Source organism: Crocodylus porosus, unplaced genomic scaffold, assembly GCF_001723895.1.
Source record: "Crocodylus porosus isolate Cpor-Errol unplaced genomic scaffold, CroPor_comp1, whole genome shotgun sequence".
NCBI classification, from domain to species: domain Eukaryota; kingdom Metazoa; phylum Chordata; order Crocodylia; family Crocodylidae; genus Crocodylus; species Crocodylus porosus.
Genome location: NW_017728949.1, coordinates 55,624,384 through 55,647,628, shown reverse-complemented (window position 1 = coordinate 55,647,628; position 23,245 = coordinate 55,624,384). Strand labels below are relative to the sequence as shown.

Genomic DNA, 23,245 nt, shown 5'->3' with positions numbered 1-23,245 from the left:
GTTGGCCCTCTTCCAGTCCTCCGGTACCTCACCAGAGCACCACGAGTGCTCATAAAGTTGTGCCAGGGGACTTGCAATGACCTCGGCCAGTTCCTTTAGAACTCTAGGGCGGAGATCGTCCGGATCTCGGTGCACAGGTGAAATACATGCTTCTGATGCCTGTCTTGACTAACTCAACCTGGAATTTCCAAATCACAATGTATTCCTACCTTGAAAGTGGATCGTTCTCAGTATCACACATTCGGCAAGACAAATTAGTCTGAAAGCTAGAACGACACAGTGTTAGTCTGCTTTCAGATTCTGCCCTTAGTGATGCGCAATCATGTTCTGTTAAAGGGAATACACAAATATAACGGGTAGCTGGATTTGCCCTACAAGTGGAATTTAATGAGCATGTCTGACGCCTGAGCCCAGCTCACTCTCCAGTGATCTCACAGAGCTCATGGGAAAACAAAACAGCAAACACTGATTTATCACAGAAGTGAGCAAGTATGATGTGAACATCGAGACACTCAATGGATATAAATCGATATTGCCATTGAAACCAATGGAGAGATGTTGATTTATGCCAGGGGAAGACCTAGCTTTAGAATAAGAGACAGTCCAAAGAACGAAACAAAACCAAAAAAAACAACAACCTTGAGCTATTCTAAAAATGAAGGGCCGGTTTTCCAAAACAAATCAAATGAAACTTTAACCTTCAAAATTTAGAGTTCGCTTTCATTTTTAAAGAATTGAAAGAGTCACATTTGTATGTGCACAAAAGGTTTTCATTCAGTTTAAAAAAAAAAACTTGTTTTTGGGGAAAAAACATTTGATTTTTTTTTTCCTTGCTAAGAAACAAGCTTTCAGCCATTGAAACATTTAGAAATTGTTCCTGATAATAATTTATCACAGCTGGCTTCACTTTTCAAGAATAAGGTCACTTTTCTGTTCCTCAAAAAGTGAAAATGCAAGCAATGCCAATGATGATTCACTGAAATATTACCACAAGATAGCCTGTTTTAACGAGAAAAAAAATGATTGAAAAAATGTTGGCAACCTCTGAAACGTTGCATTCTGTTCAGTAAAAAAGGCTCAGTTTTTCAAACAGTGGCTAATGTGAAAATGTCAGCATTGACTGACAGTCACATAGCTGCAGTAGTCATTTTGTTTTCAGTACAGTGCTACTGCATAATTAACATTTGGGAAACGGTAACTATTAATGCCTGCTACAGTAATAATTTCCTACTGGATTCAAATTGGTTGAATTGCACGCCTTGTCAGTGAAGTTTGGAACGGTGGTTTTTGAAGTTAAGGGCCCAGTGCCTTATCCTGAACGGTTGGCTGTTGGCCTGTTTTCTGCTTTCACAGGGCTTTTGTAACTGTGTAGGTAGAAGAATGAGTATGGAGAGATTTACAATTTAGTCAGCTGTAGGAGAATAGAGATGGACGTAAACAGCAGGGCTGGACACAAGCATGGGCAAACCGGGTGGCCAACAAGGGCCCAGACCAAAAGAGGGCCTAAAAATGGTAATTTTAAAATTATTATTATCATTATCTCTGGCGAAGCGGGGCCTGATACTAACAGTGCACCTGGAGACACCAGGAGTCCAGGTACGGTGCTGGTAAACGGCTTCAGCTCGTAACATCTTCATATGTAGATGGCTTCAGTTTGTGGGAGACAATGTTAACTGGCCTGATCATGACTGCCTAGAAGAAACGTTGAGCAAACCAATGTTGGCAGACCAATGGAGGAGTCACAAGACAACCTCTAAAGGTGATCTGCAAACAACAGCAAATGTCAGTGTTTTGTGCCCTTTTTCTGATTTCTAATGATGTATAATCCATCAAATCCTCTCTTTAAACCATGGGGGAAAGCTGGTTCTCTTCTGAGCGCCTCTCCCCACTCAAGTTAAGCCAGAATTTCCACCGATGTAGACCTAGGAACCCCCCTTATTTCCCCTATATCACTATGCACTGTGCTGTCCTTTCCTATTACGCCCTTCTTTATGATTAAAGTCCATCTTACAGAGGTGTATTATAACCAAAAGGAAATCATCCTAAAACAGGTACTCGTTCCAAATAAAACAGCAGAGCTTGAGCAAAACCAGCACAGCTATGCTGAGTATTTGGTTTAACGTCTGGCTCTTAGAAGGTGATTTAAAAACTGTGACAGCAGTGTCATCTAGAAGTCAGCAAGTCCTTTCTGTTCATGGATGCCCACATTACTAATGTGTCTTCACATCTTCCCTTGTTTTAATTTGGAGAAGAATCGTCCAGTCTTAAGCCAATGTAGTAGCTGGGATGCAGCTAACCACCAAGAGACCTTTTGTGGACAAGTACTTCTTAGCAGCACCAGAGTTGTATCTCTGCTCCTTGCAGCATCTTCTGTACATAAAAAAGTGCAAGGGAGACACAACCAATGAGGTCCCTAATGAGCCAAGATGAATTGTCCTGTAATGATGATGACAGCAAATTCACTAAATGAACTGCAGTTTTGAGAAACTTGTGTATTCGTCAAGGCATGGCTATTTGACCGGTTACTTAATGGCCTGTTATGGTATCTCCTCCTGTTTCCCCGTGTCCTGGTTGCCTTTGTCAGCAGCAACAGTAATTGAAAGACTCCCAGAAGCCTTTAAAACTGTAAATACATGAGGAATAAGTTGTAGCTGATTCATATAGATATATATATTAATTTGTGCATGTGGTTTGTTATCAGGGAGTGGGTTCCCAGCACTTCCCAGTTTCTACAGTACATTATACATCAGATTAAAAAGGCACAGGAAGAAATGAGATTAGTTATGTTTTATGGTAGGGTGAATATTCAATATAGGTTCAATCCTGTCACATGCTGAGCACCTTGAACCACCTTTGAACTCTGGGAATCCTACTCTGAGGATTTGGCTCCTACCAGTTGGCTACCCTAGAGTATGATTTCATCAGACACAAGTGAAATCCAGTCAGTGAAGGCCAGATCAGAGATCTCAAAGTGGAGGGGGAACTATATACATATCTAGATGTAGATGTATCTACCTATATATATTCCCCCCACTTTTTATAGATAGATAGATAGATATAACCATAGAAAGGTAGAAAAAACACAGTCCGGATGCTTGATCATTTGTGACTGCTGATCTTTTCCGTAGCATTTTGGGGAATACTAGCAGTGGCTGTCTGGTGGTTTGCCCAGCCCGTGCTGGCTATTTAATTCTTTTCCCCAAGCTTCATTAATTAGAGAAAACATTTTTTCCCGCTTCCCCTGGCAGAGGGGAGCCCATATGATCTTGATGATACAGAGTTGTTTCAGTGGTCCATATGACAGGAGAGGGGAGCATGTGGAGGTGACAAGGAGGAGAGCTCTTTTGATTCGGGCTGCAGTGCACCTTGAGAGGATGCTGGATGAAAGGCACTATGAACATTGGAGCTTTATTTACAACCTCCACACAGCAAACGTTATAGCATATGAAACTTAATGGTATGACTCTGATGGCTGAAGAGTAGTAGGGATTCATGAAGAAATTTGTAAAGACTAACAAATGGGATACTTGCATGTTCCCCTGAGTCTCTCTCAATCTATATATGTCCCATATTGCTGTATAATGATCTGTTTGTGTGTGAATAGCTGTTAAATGTGCACATAAAATCAAGGGGCAAGAAAAAGATAGATTTGACCTTGCAGCAACCAAAGGAGATGCCCAAATATATTGCTGTGCGTTCTGCTATTGTTATCACTAATGAGCTCACTCATTGCAAGGACATTGGTTTTGCAAGGGTATTGCTCTGTTCATTCCCATTTCCAGATTTACCGTACCTTCCAAATATTTCTGACTCTTAGAATAAAATAATAATAAAAAAGCCTCACAAGTCCTGGCCCTTGTGCCAAATGTGGCTAAGAAAAACAGAATATATAAAATCAGTTAAACAATAATAAACAGACCGTTATGGTTAATAAACTCAAATCAATATAACCTGGGAACAGCTTACGTGGGAACGAGATCAATCCCTCTTACAGTGGGAAAAGAAAGCAGAGCTAGTCAGGATCCCAGTAGGAAGACGTTTGTTCACGTGACCTTCTGTTACTGCTTAGCTGTCCGTTTCCCGAGAGGTTTCCCCTTTGTCTCCGTCTCGTATCGATTTGGGGTATCTCTCTTTCTGCTGTACAATAAGAGCACTAACAATTGTGAACCATAAACCTGAATCTATGACAAGTCCGTGTGTGTTAAACAAATGAACAGATCCCATCATCACTTCCGTCAGAGATTTTGGCGTGTAGTTTCCATTCTGAGTCCCCTCCATTACTTCAGGTTTTGCTTTGGGTTAGCTGCCATTTTGGGTCGCCACCATGCTTGCTTTGTAAAATCTACTAGCAGACGCATCTGCAAGAGGGGCAGACTACATAGTGGTTACTGCGCAGTTATTTAGTACTTTCATAACCAAGTGCTAAATGACTGCTCAGTAACTAGTGTTACTGTGCAGTAGCATCCCTGCACAGTTTTTTTTTTTTTAATGACGGTCTACTGCGTGGTTGCAATGACCTGCTGTGCAGTAGCTCATTACCACTGCACAGTACTGTTGCATCATGGTTAGTTCCCCCAAGTGCTACTGAGCAGTAGCAATAGGACAGTAGCATCTAGTATAGATGCGGCCACAGTATGGGTTAATGCCATCTCCTGGATGTCGAGGGAGCCTTTTGCAGCTTGTTTAGTGAGTTGTGGGGACACATTTGCATTGGCTGTTTTAAGGAAACTGGCAAGCACAATAACACGTAAAAGCTTTAGCGCTTTGGAAGTGCACACGCGTGTGTGTACATAGATAAACATATGTGCATATATGACAAATTTAATGGTGACAAGGTCAATACTAGTGGTGATATAGCACCTAAGGGAAGCATTAGCTTTGAAATTGTGGTGTCTTGCTTGAGGATGTCTATAATCAAAAGAACTGCTTTTACCCTTGGGCAGGTTTTTTCCTGCTTTCTTGTTATTCAGGGTGTCAGTCACAGCTTGTTTTATTAACCCCTTGAATATTTACATTTCAAAGCTTTTTTATGGGCATGACTTTTTCAGCAAAGGAAATGTGCGGAAAAAAATAAGAGCTCTGTGCATGAAAGCAGGATAACCAGCTGGCATAAATCCATATCTCCCATATCAGGGGAGCTCACTGGTTAGCTCACACCTGCATCTGGGTTGGTACTAGACATTGGAAGAGGCACCAGTCACCTCTTTTCCTTAGGAGATCTCATTAGTCGCTGTAATAATAATAATGGCATCCATTCATCAGCAAGTGACAGTGGATATTGCAGTTGTTTTACTGACTGGAGGTGCATTTTCTCCTATGGTCATAGAGACTGATGTTAGGCTTGCCACTGTGGCCACAGGTATACATAGCATTAGAGGCTACTGTACTGAGAGGCTGTTTCCTTTGGCCACATTTCTGCTGTAATTCAAGTAACCGTTTCTCATCTTGATGTTGGACTCCATGATTGAGGAGGGAGCACCACCTTGCCGTGCCTCCTGCTAAGGCCTCCCAAAAGTTTGGGTCAATTCCAAAAGTTTTCATGTCCTGCTTGCCAGATGTTTTTCAAGTGCAATTTTAGGTAACCTACTCTTCTCACCCCACCTGCACTTCGCCCATATAGGATGTCCTTTGGGATGCGCCCATCTTCCATCCTGCGGAGATGGGCAAGCCAGCGTAGGTGCCACTGTTTGAATAGTGCAGTGATGGTTGGCTTTGGTGATGACCTCTGTGTTGGTAATTGTGTCTTGCCACTTGATGTCAAGGATGCAGTGTGAGAAGTGTAGGTGGTAGCTGTGCAGCTTCTTTTCTTCATATGCATATGTTGACCATGTCACACTGCTTTACAGTCACTGGGCTGAGTAGGTATCTCCATAACCCTGCCTTCACCAGGAGGTAACCACGTTAAGCCATGCACCAAATGAATCCTGCTTTTATGACAACCATGCTCCTTCTTCAGACCCTAGACTTACCCTTCAATTCATGTCCCTAGTTCCTGCCTCCCCTAGTGCCCTGCCCAGGGTCTTATTTAGCTTTATTTCTAGTTTCCTGAATCCAGTATGGATTCAGCTCCTGACCTTCAGATCAACTTTTGGACTTGGATTCTGGTGGCAAACCCACTTGAACTAGTAATCCAGACTAAATATACCTTGGGAAAAGCTGTTGGGCTGGGGAAGGCATAAAATAACCATGCTCTGTGATGACCAGCCTTTTGCAGATGTTCATGGAATAAACTGTGTTAATTGGTGCTCTCTAACAAGTGCTGCAAGTTCACGCGTCTAAGGTCGTATCAGCTTTTAAAAGTGTTTACTTAGCTTAGTCAGGAAAATGCCAGCAAATGCTTAAGTATCATTTCCTGAATTGGAGCCTAAAATAAAACCCAGAAATAATCAATGGCAATACATTTGTTTACACAAAAAGGTCTGTCTTTGCCCTCTCTCAGACCCATGTGATAAGGTGAATCTTTCCTTATTCCAGCTATCTATGAGCAATCCTGTGAAGGCTATCGGCACAAAGGAAAGACATCTGGTTTCTTCCACATTGACTCTGATGGAAGTGGACCGCTCGGACCTCTCTGGGTTTACTGCAATATAACAGGTGAGAGCACTGCATAGTCCTTCATTGGTGAGCATTATCTCTACTTATCTTTTATGAAATATGTTCTGTATTTGTTAGCAACAACAGAATCGTGGGATCTTGGATATTCTGTTGTCGGAAAAAGACAAAGTTAGCAAGCACAACCAATTCTAAAAGATTTGTGTCTATGATTCCTGTGACTCAGTTCTGTGATTCCCATGATAGTATGAAACAGTTATCCAAATTTCTGCTAGGGCTGAAAGAGCAAATCATGTGTCATGGGAGGCTGCTGTCAATATATTCTTCACCAGCATTATACTTTCTGATTCATTCCTCCTTATTTTTACTAAGAATTCAGAAGTTGACGTTCAAATACATGTGTTAACTCAGTTGCTTCTCTGGTACGCTTGTATGTTCATTGATTACTCTAGGGTTCAACTCTGTTTCTGCAGAGAGAGTTACTTAAAATCAATGGCACCCAGCCTTCTGGCCCCATGGGCTAGATACATGGTGCAGGGTCAGTCTACGGGGAGGATCCTTCCGGGGGTCGGCACACGGAATTGGTTCATGTGTACGAACCGGTGCACCCTCCTCCGTGTCATGCTCCATCTGGCCACACTCCAGCACTGTCTAGCATGCAGAGCCATGTTATCTAGCCTGTGGGACTCTCCACAGGTCTGGAAATTTGGCAATGAATGCTGTGTCTCTTTTCCTGCTGTCAGATTTTCAAACCTATGTGGAGCCCCATAGACTGAATGACATTGCTCCATGGGATGGGTCTAAGCCTCAAGCTAGAGGTTGAGAACCCCTCTTTTACGTAGATACTCAGCCACACATTTCAAGACAGTGTGCAGTCTCTGCTGGCAACATGATCTTGTGTTTATGCAAGCAGTCCCTTTGGAAGATGTAAAACAACTCATGGGACTAAAATCTTGCAAAATTGGAACCTCAGGTTGTATGAAAATTAACACTGCATGCTTTTTCCCACCAAGGACAGACAGACAGTAGTATATTTTAACATGAGATGACTGACAGACCACTGTTGAGGCAGCTCGCTGTATACCACTGCAGCCTTTATTCTACTGGACCGAGAAAACTCTCTGCTGATATGGGGAGTCCTGAGGACATAGGCTATGGGCCAAGAAAAGCTCCATAACTCACTTTTCTTTGACCATTAACCTCCAAGCCTTATGCTTACTGTAAACCATCCTCTGTGACCAAGCCTTCTGACCATGGGACATTCACTGACACTAGGCACCACCATTTATATTTAGAAACGATGTAAAACATGGAAAAATAAGATTCCAAATCTTTCCTTATGCTAACAGGAAAGGAAAGGAGAGAGATCCTTATTATCTCTAATTCTGGAGTTAGTACAGAAACGCAGAACATGGAACATTTCATTTGGACTGCTCAAATGTATGTGCTTTTCAAATAAAATGAGACTCTTACATGAAGGTCTGGCCAGCAAAGTCTCCCTGCAGACATGTGAAAGACACTCCCAAAAGTTATCTGTCTGAACCATATTCTAGAAAGGACCCGGTTAAAGAGGGGGAGGAATGGATACCGTGACCATACTCTTCCCCACTCCAATGGCAATGTTTGCTGGTCAGATACAGAAGAAGTAGCGAGCAGTATCCCCTGCTAGGCTGACTGCCAGGCTGAATAAGCCTTCACCTTCCTGAACACGGCGAGCTCCAAACGAGCCTTAGTGCTATTTCCTTAATCTGCTCAAAGCGTTCCAAATTAAATTTTCATTTTGGCCTAATTGAACAGCCGTTGCATTAATTAAATACACGGCAGTTAAATATTAAGGATTTTTTTTTTTATTCAGGTGTAACAGATATTTAATAAGAGATGTCTAGTCCCCACCGTTGTTGACTCTCCCTAGTACCAAGGTGGAAATTTACCGTTTTCACATGGATTCCAATATGGAAACATTACAATTGATGTATTTGGTTATTGCATGATAGCTTCTGTGCTTTCAGACTGGGACTCTGCCGTCTGAAGTGTTTTGATGACATGGTGGAAGCCGTTGTTCCTGCATCAATCTAAATAACCGAGAAAAGCAAGGGGTAGGGGAGAAAAGTTGATAAAATAGTATTCACCTAAACCTCATCAATGCTGTTTTTTGTTTTTAAAGAACAGTCATTTTGACTAAACTAGTTTTACAAAGGGCTTTTAATCTGGGGGAGAAATCCAGAAACCCAAACACCAATTTTCTTTAGGTTTTGATATCTGGGGGAAGCAGGGGCTGGGGGGAAGTAGGAAGGGCAGCATCTGCTTTTTATGTTCTCTGTTTTTCAACAAAACACTGAATTGTTGTATGAGGAAATGAAACCATTGTCCATCCATCTCATAATATTCACATTTTTGTGAATGAGGTAGTGAGACCCAAAGTAAAAATAACATTTTATTTTATTTTTAATGACGTGAAGAGCACAAGTCCAATCTGGGAAATAAATTCGAGTCAGTGGAAGTCTACACCACTACCCTAATGGCATGTTTTCACTTGTTGTTACTTTTATCATAGTACTGCTAATAAGCAGACACTTCATATCCTCAGTCTGGAAGATTAAACGTGTCATGAAGCCATAGCACATCCAGGTAAAAGAATAGCATGTCTCGTGTAATAACAACCTACTTTTGAGTGTTACTGTGGATTTAACTACTTAACAAGGGCATTGAATAACAAGAGACTGACCACTGGAGAACTCTTCTGTTAAACATAAAGAGCAGAAGTTTTCCCTAGTATTGACCTGGCAATAGTAATAACTATAACTAAATGCATCTTTTCAGCGTAACCAGATTGGGGTCCATAGCCAATGAATGATTAGGACTGAATTACAATAGTTTGACTGCATTTGGGTTTCTTATTTGTTTAAAGCCCCTTTCAATGCAGGATACAGATGGCAAAACTGCTAACATGATGCAGCCACAAAGGCAGCAAATGGAAGCTCAGGATGTATCCATTGAGATATTTCTACTAGAGAGGGACGTATTAATGTCCTTATAGAAAGCTTGGGTGTGATCTTCTCTGAAATATTGCATAAAATTCTGGTTTCCCATATCTGAGAAAATTAAGTGGAAGAGGAGAAGAGGAAGAGGAATTAAGTGGAGAAGAATGATGAGGATGAGCAAGATGATGGAGAGTCTGTCATAGAAGAAGAGACTACAAGTGTGTGGCTTCAGAAAACTGAAGGAAAGATAAATGTAAGGGAGAAAGAATTATTTCAGCTAAAGTACAATGTTGCCACAAGGGCAAAGAGTATGCACTGGCCATGAATTAACTCAGTCTGGGAAGTAAAGGAGCAAGTTTTGCGTTGGGGAGCATGTGGGGCATGGATAGGCATCTGAGACAAAAATGAGGAGTAAAAAATTAAGGTCAGTTTTCAACAGAGCAAGTAATTAAGAACAGGGTGCCTGATGATGCCACCTGAAGCTTAAGTTGTTTTAGTCTATTAATCAGCTTCTAGAAGAAGCTGAACTGTGCGGTAGCAAAAATGTACTTGGCACACTCATACTTAAGTTAGTCAAGAGGTCCTTTGAAGGGCTTGCAGTGAAGGTTGTATAATTTCTAGTGGCTGTTAAAAAAGATAATGTTTCAAATAAAAGCTGTTTAGATATATCCATATAGTGTATGTGAATACACCATGTCTCTGAGGTTTACACGTACATACATATACACAAGGTATAGTCTCCTTTACTCCAGGTCTTAAATTGACTGGCAGGTTAGAAAGAAACTTCCCCTTGAGAGGTCATTCAATAATTGTCTGTTATTACATTCCCTTGGACAGTCTCCTGAAGCAGATCATAAAGGCCACTGTCAGAAACCGGCTAATAAATGAGATGGACCAGTGGATGGGTGCAGTAGTCCTTGTGTTCCTGTGGGCTTCTCTATGCAACAGTGACAGCGAGTCCCAGCATTGAGAGAACTGAGCATGCCTTACCCCTGTTACACTTCACATCGCTCTAAACCCACAATGACATCAGTGAGGTCGGTCAGTGATAGAAATCATAGAAAAATGAGGCTTGGAAGGGACCTCAGGAGGTCACATCTAGTGCAATCGCCTTCTCAAAGCAGAACCGTCCCTGACTACATCAACCCAGCCAAGGCTTTATTCTAGAAGGGTCTTAAAAACCTCCAAGGACAGAGATGCCACCACCTCTCTGCGTAACCTGTTACAGTGCTACCCTCCTCATGAGAGTTTTTCCTAATATCCCGACTCAACTTCCCTTGCTGCGACTTGAGCCCATTGCTCCTTGTCCTGTCATCTGCCCCCATTGAGAACAGTCAAGCCCCATCCTCTTTGCCACCCCACTGCAGGTGGTCGAAGGCTCCTGTTAACTCCCCCTCTGGTCTTTTCTTCCACAGACTAAAGAAGCCCAGTTTCCTCAACCTCTCCTCATAAGTCATATGCTTCATCCTCACAACTATTTTTGCTGCTCTCCATTGGACTCTATCCAATTTGTTCACATCCATTCTGTAGTGGGGGGCCCAAAACTGGACACAGGACTCCAGATGTGGCCTCCACGGTGCTGCATAGAGGGGAAGAATCACTTCCCTTGATCTACTGGGAATCACTTCCCTTGATCCTACCAATGCAGCCCAGGATGCCATTAGCCTCCTTGGCAACGAGGGCACACTGCTGTCTCATATCCAGCGTATTGTCCACTGTCACCCGCAGGTCCTTTTCTGCAGAGCTGCTGCTTTTCCAGTTGGTCCCCATCCTGTACTGGTACATGGGATTGTTCCATCCTAAGTGCAAGACTTTGCACTTTTTCCTTATTGAACCTCATGAGATATCTTTTGGTTCAACCCTCCAATACGTCTTAGTCACTCTGAATCCTAGCCCTACCACCCCCTATATTTACTACTGCCCCCAGCTCGGTGTCATCTGCAAACTTGCTGAGGGCAGTGGCGTACCGAGGGTCCCTGGCAGCCAGGGGCCAATGCCTGCATTTGTACACCCCAGGATGATCTGAGCACAGTGCAGGGCCTGAGGCAAATCATCCTCTGTGGGGCCCCGTGGCATGTCCACAGGGGAATTACCAGCATGGCACACTGGCAGCAGGGGAGGGGTGCCGGCCGAAATTTCCAGCTGGAATGACTGAAGAACACCAAAACCCACCGGGCAGGTGGGCGGACCACACACAAAATGTGGGAGGTGCTCCAGGCTCTCCAGCCGGTGCCCCCCATTGGCTGGCCCTCGGGGTCTCCCCCCGGGCCCCCCCCCCCAGACCGCCTCTTGGTATCCCACTGGCTGAGGGTGCACTCCAGTCATACCTCACTGTCCCCACTCTCAAGCCCGTACTCTCTGGTGTGCCTGGGAGTGGTAGCCAGAGTCGAGACCAGAACAGCCCTGTTGTATATTCCTGAGTTTGCATCATGGGCTTTTCATTGAGCAGGACATGCTTGGTAGCCTCTATGCCAGACTTACTCTTCCTCTTTCTGTCTTGGAGTCTCTTGATCTTTCTCAAGTACAGCATTTATCCCATCATGATAATATCCAGTACAAGGTCTGTAGATATACAACCCACAGCTAAGTACTTGTATGGCTACTTTATGACAAAGTGTGTTTTAAATGACCTTTTCGCACCTCTTAGGGAGTCCATTTTAACCTCAATATCTGAAAGATGTGTTACAATACAGAGATATTCCACTGTTTTATTTCTTCAGTGATATGGTTTTCTTGTACGCAGTGCCGAAACCATCAAATCAATAACACTTAAAAACTGGTATGACAAGATCAATGCTTAATTTTATCATGGCCGTGTATTTATCAATTATTCAAAGCTTTCCTTATTTTTTGTACCATTTCAGAGCAAAGAGAGATGATTCTCCTAGCTGTCCCAGACCAGCCCTCTTTTTGCACGTTGGATTTTGCAATGCAAATATTGACTCACTTACTGAGAAAAGAAAAATGAAATTTGGTTTTGTTTTTTGCCAGTGGGTTTGTTTTTAATATGTGTGTGAATCCCACAAACCAAAGTACAGTATTTATGCCACGCGCATGATCAGGGATTGTGAAAGGAGCTTACAAGAAGTTGCTCTTCAGGCATTTAAAGTATCAATGTGAAATCTGTGATTCTTTATGAAGACAATTCTGACCCTTTTTTAGCATTCTTCTGACATCACGTTCATGCAACAGATCTATTGACCTGTGCCCCAAGATAGCATATCTACAGCTGCACAATGGAAATAAGGCTTTGATCAAGAAGAGCATTTAATGCACGCATGTTTCAGTATCTGAACATTTGCTTCATTTTTACTAAGTATACTTAATTCATTGCAAGAACCAGAGTTTAGAAGTCAGTGGCAAGACTTTTAGGGTGCCTATAAACGCGCTCATTCACATTCTTATTAGAAAGAGTTGGAGCAGGTTCAATGAATTTGAGTCTGCTCCCACTCCAGCGTTGCCTCACCGTCACATCTATTAAGCCCTCACATGTTTCAAAATGGCCATGGAGATGCTTTATCTAAACCTAGTTGAATGAGCTTTAGACCGAGCATCCTACAGCTATTTTGAAAGGCACAGGGGCTTAACACATGTGGCAGTGAGGTGTTTTAATTAGAGTGGCTGTCTGGGAAATTAAAACACCACCCCCACCCCAGAACATAGTTGGCAGCCTTACTGACTTCAATAGCAACAGAATTAGACCTTAAGAGTTAATATTTTGCTTGAGGAATTTCCAATAGGCATATTTTTCTCAAGACACTTATCAGCTTGGTATCTAAGAGTGATTCAGTTCTCCTTGATATTGATAGTAAAGACTGTGATCCTGAAGTATTTGGCCATTATTTAGCATCTTTCATAATAAAAGTGATTTGCAGTGTTTTGAGACTTGATTTCCACTCTAGACTTTGGATACTGTACCAGTTCTGATAATGTATTAACTTGTCCTGTGGATTGTCACTAAATACCCAGGAACGTTATTAGAAGGGAAAAAAAAATACTGCTTGTATGAGGTTTTATGTCAAAATGATTCAGTCATCAACAGCTGTGTTGCAAGCTTTAAGTAATAATAGTTTATAACAAGCCCATTATAAACTTTTAGGCATTTGGGGGCATTTTTTCAGGGCGTGCTGAATGCAGGGCATCTGCTACTATGTATATGAGATTTCTTCAGCGAATGATTATTTCTGCAAAGTACAGCTTCCTCTTTATATTTTTTTTCCGTAATGATCAAGACTTGGGGGTAAAACTATTGTGTCTTTTTTTTTTTAAGTTATTCCAGATGTTTCACTCTAGAAATCTGCTGGGGGGAGAGGGGGCAGGTTAAGTATCAGGAGTGCAGTGACTGCGTACAGATGGGAGGAACCATCGTTATGCACATAGGCAGAGCAATTGAAAGGGTAATGGTTTGTCATCTCTGTGTCTCTGAAAAGCATTTCTAAGGGCCAGATTCTAAGTGAGTGACAGGCAGGCTTACAAGTAACAGCTCTTCCCTCAACAGGCAAGAGCAGATCATAATACTTGTTCCCAGGAACAGTGATGGCTTGGAACAAGTCTTCTACTTCATGGAACAAACTGCCTCTGGCATTAGCATGGGAAGCGTTGCCAATGCACTGGGGAAAAGCTGTCTCAGTTGCCCTAATGATGGCACATTCCTGGTACCACCCAGTAAAAGTTGGGAGAGATTCAGCTTTGTGTGCATCTCATTGCCTCTCCAGGGAGTTTAGGGCCCCAGGTACTCTCCTGTCAAGTATCACTAGTGAACAGGATCCCTTCGGGGCAGGATGAGGGATTGCTCCCACTCCAAATTGTTTCCAGGGAAATGCACAAACTCCGGCTGGGAGTGTCACCAAGTGAAGCAGGGAGGAGGAGGAGGAGGCTGATGAGAATGGAGAAAGCTGCTAAGACCCACACACAGATAATGGCAGTGTGGGGAATGTGGAGGCAGAAAAATAACGTGCTAGTTTAATAGTGATTTAGGGGAAAAAATGAATGTCAAAGCTGAATGACTTGAGGCTGGGATCCTTTTCTATTCTTTGGATAGATAGATAGATAGATAGATAGATAGACAGATAGATAGATAGATAAGCATCACTCTAAATAACCAAGAAAAGCAAGGGGCTGGGGAAAAGAGTTGATAAAATAGCGCTCACTTAAATCTCACCTATATAGCTATATAGAGATATATAGAGATAGATAGATATATAGAGAGAGAGATCCCCAAAGAATATAAAAGGACCCCAGCCTCAAGTCATTCATCTTTAAAATCTATTTTTGCTTAAACTCTGGACTAGTTGAGGCTGAGTTGTATCTCTGTTTGTGTGTGTATATATATATATATATATATATCCCCAAAGAAAGTAAAAGGACCCCAGACTCAAGTCCTTTATAATATTTCGCAGTTTAACCAGAGCCATAGCTAAAAACAATACTGTAGCAAATGGCAAGAGCCTGTTCTTCAGTGTATTCATGCTACTCCTGTAGCTGCAGGTACAGTTGTAAGGGGAAACTTTGGCATTCGTTAAGGGCCACCATGAAACAAATGCATCATATGAGCTCCCAGAGCAATTTTTCTCTTGCTCATGTAACATTTACCGTATGTTTGGCTTGTTGGCAATTTAATCAGTCTGAATAATCTTGTTTTGTGACAAACCTTCTAAATCACAGAGGAGTGATTCAGTTTCCATGGGTGAAATGTGTTCCACGGAGATATTTCAAGCTCAGGAATAAAAATGAGAATTAGACAATACAGAACTCATTGGAAAGCAGTTTTCCAGCTGCTCTAATTTCCCAGATTTAATTTGTGTGCCGTCAAAGGCAACTTGGAGCCTTCCAGCAAGATGATGGAGCTATAGGTGAAGCTAGATAGAGGGACTGAAATGTGCTGAATGCATCAAAGTCCTGTGCTGTAAAACCATCTCCGAGGACTGAATACAGACAGCATAATATCCTAGTAAATTGGACCATTAAATAAAACTGCTAAGTCATAAAGCTGTAGCATTACCCTGAAATTAAAGCATTGTCACCTTTGCATTATGGAACAGTTTAACAAGCATTTAGGAAATCTGCTTTTGAAGACTGAATTTAGCTTTTCCAGGTTATACAGCAGGAGTCGTAGCTACAATCTAGGAGAGCTTTTATGCCTTTCAGCTTGAACCTGATACAGATTGTGACTGAGAGGAAAAACACAATACTATACTAAAGCTGGAAAACGTTAGCAGGGAGGAGGAGGAAGAGCAAACTTTGCCAGAAAAGTGGGTGTCTTATTCCCTCGGTTAACCCCAAGCTGAGGAGAGCATCTTAGTGAAATCAGTAGAGGAAAGAAAAGTGCAATAAGAACACAAAAGAGATAACGATCATCTATGTTTGAAGTAAAGGAACAAGAGATGCATTTACCTACCACAAGCTTCTCCACTCATGTGGATGATAGAGGTGAAAAGGTGATCGTCTTCTTAATCTGCACCTATAATTACAGAACAGCTGAATGTTTCTCCTAACACAGTGAGAACATGAGCAGTGTCATACTGGGTCAGAGCAGTGAAACATCCAGCTCAGTATTTTGTTTTCGGAAGTGACAGTAATAGATGCTTTAGAGGGAGAGCATCTGAGCAGGGTATATCTAGAGTGACCCGTTCCCTGGCACACCCTTCCTGGGGTTCACCATCATTGGCGTAGGGATGTCAGAGGACACATTCCTACTGTTAATGGACCTGTCTTCCATGAATTTGTCTAACTCTTTTTTGAGCCTGGCTGTACTATCTGCCTCTACAACCTCCTGCTGCAGTGAGTTCCACAAGTTAACTACACACTACAGGGGACGCATTTTTGCTTGTTTGGTTTAAACCTGTCTCCTGATCATTTCAGTGTGCTTCTATTTCTGCTATTCGGGGACTGGGTAAATAACAGTCCATGCCCTTCATAACTGTATAGAGCTCTACCATATATACTCTCAGCCTACTCCTTTCCAAACTGAAAAGTCCTAGCCCTTCTTATTCTCTCCTGGTATGGCAGATGCTCCATGCCCAAGCTCATCTTTGTTGCCTTTTTCTTTTTCTAATTCTACCACATCCTGTTTGAGATGCATAGACCAGAACTGCACATCATCAATTATAGCAAAAGGAAGTGAAGTAGCTCCAGTCATGGCAATTATAGCCATATTTTAAAAAGACATGGATCTTTGCAGAAATGTGCCAATGCTAAGTTAAGGAGCTGCATCCAGAACTGCTCCACCTGTATATCCAGAGGAGTGTAGAGAGTGGTACACATTTTCAGATGTGGAAATCAAACCTAACCCCACCCCCATGCCCAGTCTTCCCCTTGGCTTCCTGTCCTCTGAAAAGGAGGTTTTCAAATTGCCATCATGGCAAAGTACAGACATTCAAAAAGCCTGAGCCTGAATTGACTCCATATTTGCAGGTTAATCTAACCTGCAGAGATTGAACTGGTGTGCAAATGGATAGATATTCACTTTTGATTCAGAAAATACAAGCACATACCTGTAGTGGCTCAGGCTGGAAGCAGTGAGCTGAGGGGCCCAGGGGCATGGCCAGGCCCCAGCAGGCCGCTGTAGTTAAGGAGGTGTTTAAACCCCCACCCTGGCCTACATGGTCCCCAGCTGGGATGTGCCTGGAGGGGGAGCCAGGCTTTTCCCCCACTCACTGCTCAGGGGGTGGGAGTTGCCAGACTCCTGCCCCGGCTAGCACTCTGAGACAAAGGGGCAGGTAGGGAGGAGCAGCTTGTGTGGAGTACATACATCTGTTGATGATACCGGATGAGTATTTCAATCTCCCTCTCCCTGTTACTTCATACTGTCTGCAGCTGTGGCTAGGAAGTGAGTGGCACCAAAGCCTCTCCGAAGTGCCTTTGCTGCCTTGTTCTTTGGGGTGTAGCCCCCCATTTCCCAAAGAGTTGATGAGGGCAGTGTGACAGTGTGAATTTGTTTGTCCCAGGCAGATCTTCTGCCACCTTATTATCCTGCTGGCTAGTGCTTCATATTTGCCTGAATCTCAAACTGACAGGTCTCTTACATTGCAAACCAGGTCATTTCTCACACCTCTCTCTGTCCCCTGTTGAACACTGACAGATGGAGGGACTGGGAAGCTGCACTCTCACCAGGCTCAGTAATGGATGCGCAGAAGCAATCACCAGCATGAACAGCTGCGTAGTGAGACTTCATTTGATATTAGGGTTTCAGGGTGGGGGATGAATTTAGGATGCCTGCACAGTGACGGTTTTGAAGCAAGCCAGCAAGGAACACAAAGCTTATCAGCCCACACTGAGATGCTGGGGGACTTCCATTTTATTTAACCAGGAAGGGGACTGGGACAGAAGGTCTATAAACCACTTTGACCTCAATCAGTTAAGTCTGGTACTACATTCAAGCAAGTTTATATTAAGCTAGTTTCAGCCATTTTGAAACTGGTGTATGTGCACTGAACTTCTGTTCTGGTACAGGTTTAAGCCAGTTTCTGATCGCCTAAACTGGTTTATGTGTAACTTCTGTCCCTAGCCCATTAGATTTCTGAATAAGCATTTGGCCCCACTCTGATAGTCATTTGTTCAAGCAGGCAGCACTCTTTGCCAAGGTGTGTTTGGAAAGCCGAAGTTGTAGTTATGAAAGAGACCAAGTTTTTAAAAATGATAATAGTAAAGCTTGAATCGTTCAGGAGCAGCCAGGGCAAATGAGCGAGTGGGAGAACAACACACTGTTCCAGAGGACTAGATATCAAAAGAGGTTAGTCTCATCTACCTATTTCCCAAATGTCTTTGAGAAACCATTGGGCATATCCTTGTGTCAACCTCAAGCCAGATCTATCCCTGACTTCAGACTCCTGAATCTTTGAAAGACCCGTCCCTTTACTGTCTGTCATTGAATAAGGGTGAAGTTGCACTTTACACTTAGACCACACTAAATCCGTGGAATATTAAGTGGTGCTCAAATTAGAAAATGCTGGGTGCAGTCGCACACTAAGGGTTAACAATGCCTGCACAGCTCTGATGTGGCACTAGAAGGTTTTGGCAAGCAGGGGCATGGCTAGGAGCTAGGACACCCGGGTCCCCTCCCTTCTCTGGCAAGTGGAGGGGTGGTGGGCTCAGAGTGTTGCATCCTGGGATGCTGGAGGGGAGAGCAGATTGTGTATTTTATATCCACGGAGCAGACTGAAGTTTCCCTAATGCAAACTAGGTAACCTGGGCCAGAGTTAACTGGGGTCACTTGGAGCTGTTCAGAAGGCACCTAGCAGGAGTTAACAAGCTTTCATGTGTGGATGCTTGCTTTTTAAATGCCCTTAGCACGGTCTAAATGTAATGTGTAATTTCACTTTAAGACTTCAGGTAAGTCCTCGTGGAGGACTGTGACATTATGGGTAAGAGGATGCATGGGACAATGTCCTTTGTCCAGTGCCCTGCTTTGTCTCAGATTCCCTATGTGATCCTGCCTCTTTGGGTCTCACTTCTTCATCTATGAGAGAGAATAGTATCCCTAACAAACCCTCTGGAGCAGAGAGAGAGGCATTTCAAGATGCTCAGAGATGGGAGCAAGAGCCGTTCCCTCTCTGCAAAGCTGCTTCCACCGGGTCTTTTCGCACACATCTGCGGCACGTCGGAAATACCCTTCCAGGCTTTCACATAAAATCCACACCTTTTAAAGCCTCTCTTAGCACTTCTTATTGCAAAAGGAAGAGGAAAAAGGAAGAACATAGGAGTATAAAGCCTCATCTGCAGCCTGCTACAGATGCTTTGCAAATACCTCATCAACATACAGCATGGAAACAGGTCCGGGAATTGTTACTGTTGGGTGGTGGTAGGATGCTGCGTTTTGTGCCCGTCCATAAACATGGTAGCGTGCTTGTTCTCCGTCAGTGCCCAGGGTGTCGGCATGCATTTATGAGCTGTTTTGTGACAAAGGACAGGGTAAATATCTGTGATTCCAGCACCACAGTGATCTTGGGAATGCCACAGCAAGGCACAGCCCCTGTTGCTCCAGTATTGGGTGGAGTTGAAGGAACATTAGCAGACGTCTTAAAAGTGAGCGTAATCTTCTCTCTCTCTTCCCCCAAACCCCTTCCTCCTTTCTCTCTCCATTTCTCTCCCTTTCATCTTCTCTAAGGCACAGTGATGTCAGGCTTGTTGGGTTTGTTTTTCCCCTGCTCAGAGCATCTGATGGAAAACTAGTGGTTAACTTGCCATAGCATACAGATCATAGAGGGACAAGGGAAGGCCTTGGACAGCAAAGGTCAGATCTTGGGGGAATAGCTCAGGACAGCTACAGTAATAACAATCCCAATGAGAATTAATGAACACCCGCAAAGGAAGATAAGGGAGAGACCTGCCAGGTCATCTGTTCAATACACCTGTCAGTGCAGGTTTGTTCCCTGCGGTATGTTCACTCGTGCTTTGTCCCATCTCATTTCAAATGTCTCAGTTGATGGCAATCACAACACTTTGTTGCAGAGCCCTGATGCATCTCATTCTTTGGAAGCTTTTCCCTGGACTTTTCTTAATTTTTTAAACATGTTACTACTAATTCAACAGTTACCCACAGAGCACAGGGTACGGTGTCACGAAGGTCTGAAAGCCAAGTGATGTTAGCCCGGGGAAATGACAGCTCTCTACATATCGCATTATTATTACCATTACAATACGCATTGTTTTTATTGTCTTTTTATTACACTTGGCTAATGGCTTTCAATCTGTTGTGCTTATTCTTGCCCAGGCTTCACCACCCAATGGTTCCCTCCTGTCATAATAGCTCTTTAACATAAATAGCAACATTGCAGAAATAGCCATGGGCATTTCAAAGATCATCAATGCCAGTACAGCACCATAGGCAGTTAAGGGAAATGTACAACTCCCATTGCCTTCAAGTGGAGCAGAGGTAGGTGAGTGCCCAGGTGCTTCTGAAAATCCCCTTTTTGTTTTGGAGACCATGGAGGAAAATCTGAGAGAGTCTGGCTGATATGGATGACTACCTAGAGATGCACCATGAGCGTGTTATGACATTTCTCGAGTCTTCAGGTATTATGTTGTATTGCTGCACTGAATTTGGTCGCATGCTTTATCTCCAACATTAGGGGCCATTTCTGGAAGACACTTAAATTTGTAGCAGCTCTTGCAGCTATAATGTATGTTTTGTTTGTTGCACATTACACTGAAATTTTGATCATTAAAGTTCAAATTCAGCCTCAAGGTTTGGAAAGTAATATCCATGTTTCTCCAAGAATCCCTGAATTGAATTAGAGATTTACAAGCAAAACTCTCCCTAGCTATCATCAAAGAAATGACCAGAGCCTTATGAATCATTGTTTGAACTGTTGAATGCTAACTCTTCTTAGACTTTCAGCATTTGAAGGTCTTTCCGTATCGTTGGGAGAGTAATTTCTCCTAAACTTGCAATCGGGTTTTGGAATTGACATTCTGCACAACTTCTCCATCACCAGGTATTCATGATTATCTGTCTGTCATCTGAGTGTCTTTGGACAGATAATATTCAAGAGAAGAAAGCTTCCATCCAGTTATGAATATATTTTGCAGAAATCTCTCTAATCTGCCTTGAATGTATTACAATTGTTTTTAGTAGCCACAGAGTTGTTAGGCTTGAAGTGTAAATTAGGAGAAGTAACTGCAAAAGTACCATAAATTACAATCAATTTGTGAAGCACCAAATTCAGCCTTAGCTTCGCGTTTCTCTGCATCTGTATCTATATCTCTATAGCTATAGCTATATAGCTATAACTATGTCACAATGGGATACAGCTAAAGCTATAGCTATAGCTGTATCAGTAGTGATCTACACACACACACACACACACACACACACACACACACACACTGAAATATTCTTGATCTTCCTCACAGTTCTCACCTCTCTCAATTGCCACACTCACATTTCTGCAAATAAGACTGAAAATGTACAATTCTTTAGAAAGATTAGAACTCGCTAATTTTTTACAGCTTACCCAACAGACTTGCACTGCAATGCAAGGGTGACACTCTCTCTATTCAGCAAAGACGGAAACGACTGCATAAATGGAGAGCACGAGGCTGATCTTGCAAAGGGCTCGTTGCAGTCCTGAGTGTACCGTCCCATTCACTTTAATGAGGCATCATGCACAATGCCTAGCAGAAACATTTGCACAGCTGGTTCCAGAGGTTGCACATATATAAGGTCAGATTTGTTTTTTAAGTACGTGCTTGCTCTGTAGGGAGTTTCAATAATGAAAAACGGGATGATTTTCAGGGGTCCTGATGGAGAAAAACTCTTCAATATGTGATTGAGTAGAGGTATGTGTGTTGGTACTGCTTTGAGCAGGGACTGTTGCAAGGCACCACTTGAGATCAGTGCAGAAGAATATGAACACTGGGAAATAAAATGAATATTCTGATTTCTTGGAAACAACCACTTGTGTAACAGGGCACTACAAATTTCATCTTCATTTTAACCTTCCTGGTGAGCTTGCGGTTTGCATCAGGTGGTTTGGATAAGTAGCTCAGCAGCGGTTCATTTATTATTATAAAATGACTAGTGTGCTCTCAAATCATGATATGTTTGCAAAAGGAAGATATTATCACCCCTAGGCCTTACAACGTGCATCCTCCAGTGAGGCCAAAGACTGCTGAAATGCATCTGAATTACTCCAGGTCCCTGACAAGAGACATTCCTCCAGATCTCCTGCGGTCCCAGAGAAGCTGATGGTTTTTATCTCTGACTCTGCAGGCGGGTCGGTCTGTAACTTGGCAGGGGAGCATCTAACGCTACTCCAAGCCGCCTTTTATCACATTTCCAGATCTTGGGTTTTGCTAATTCTACAGGCAATGTAAAAAATGCAGTTACTTCTTGGTCCTTTATTTCCTCTTGTTTCTGCTGTGATACCCATTTTGATCACTCCCTTCCTTTAACAGAAGATAAGATCTGGACTGCAGTACAACACAACAACACCGAGCTCAACCGAGTCCATGGAGCCGATCCTGAGAAGCCGTATACCATGTATTTAAGCTACAATGGCAGCGTGGAGCAGCTTGAAGCCATGATTAACAGCGCCGAACACTGCGAGCAGGAGGCGGCTTACTACTGCAAAAAGTCACGTCTGCTGAACACCCCGAGTAAGTGCCATGAACTGAAATTTTTCCTTGTTAACTGTTATTGATTGCACGGTAGACGCAGCCCGCACTGCGACTGAAGCGAAAAACAAATCCAGTTGTGCAGTGCAAAGCGTCTTTTGCTAGCATTTTACAGAGAGTAAGCACAGATGTGAGGCAGTGCACCTGTATTCTCCTGTGCACATGTGCATGCACACGTGCAAAGAAAGGCTTGACATCCCATTTCTGGAACTCAGGATACCTCTTTTAAATCGCACCAGCTTTAAGTGGTGTTAAACACATCCCCCTTGGATGTGTTTGTGGACCGTAACTCAGAATAGAAAGTCACTGAACTGTGTTCCCAAGGACTGGGGTGCTTCTAGAGAAGAAGGCTGTAGCCTTTTTGGGTAGCAAAGCCAGCCCTGAAGCACAAGGGACAGGAGTGGCTCTTGGAGGCAAACTCAGTTCCTCTCCCGGTAGAAGGATTTGATTTCCTAGCCTGATTTATATAGTGGCAGCCAGTTGTAGGGCTTGACTTGCCCTTGTAATTGCAAGTCCCTGGAGAACATCCTGCCCACAGGCATCTTGTTGTATTCAAGCAGTCACACTCACTTAGCCAAGGCAGATGAACAGGAATA

At 43.0% G+C, this 23,245-nt stretch overlaps 1 protein-coding gene across 1 annotated transcript in view; it reads left to right on the top strand.

Moving 5' to 3' along the window:
* Window positions 1-23,245, top strand: part of CNTNAP5 (contactin associated protein like 5) — a 442,467-nt gene that overhangs the window by 306,859 nt on the left and 112,363 nt on the right. The window contains exons 12-13 of the mRNA XM_019554532.1: window positions 6,475-6,594; window positions 22,431-22,631. Coding sequence (XP_019410077.1) covers window positions 6,475-6,594; window positions 22,431-22,631 — 321 coding nt within the window. The remainder of the gene's footprint in view (window positions 1-6,474; window positions 6,595-22,430; window positions 22,632-23,245) is intronic.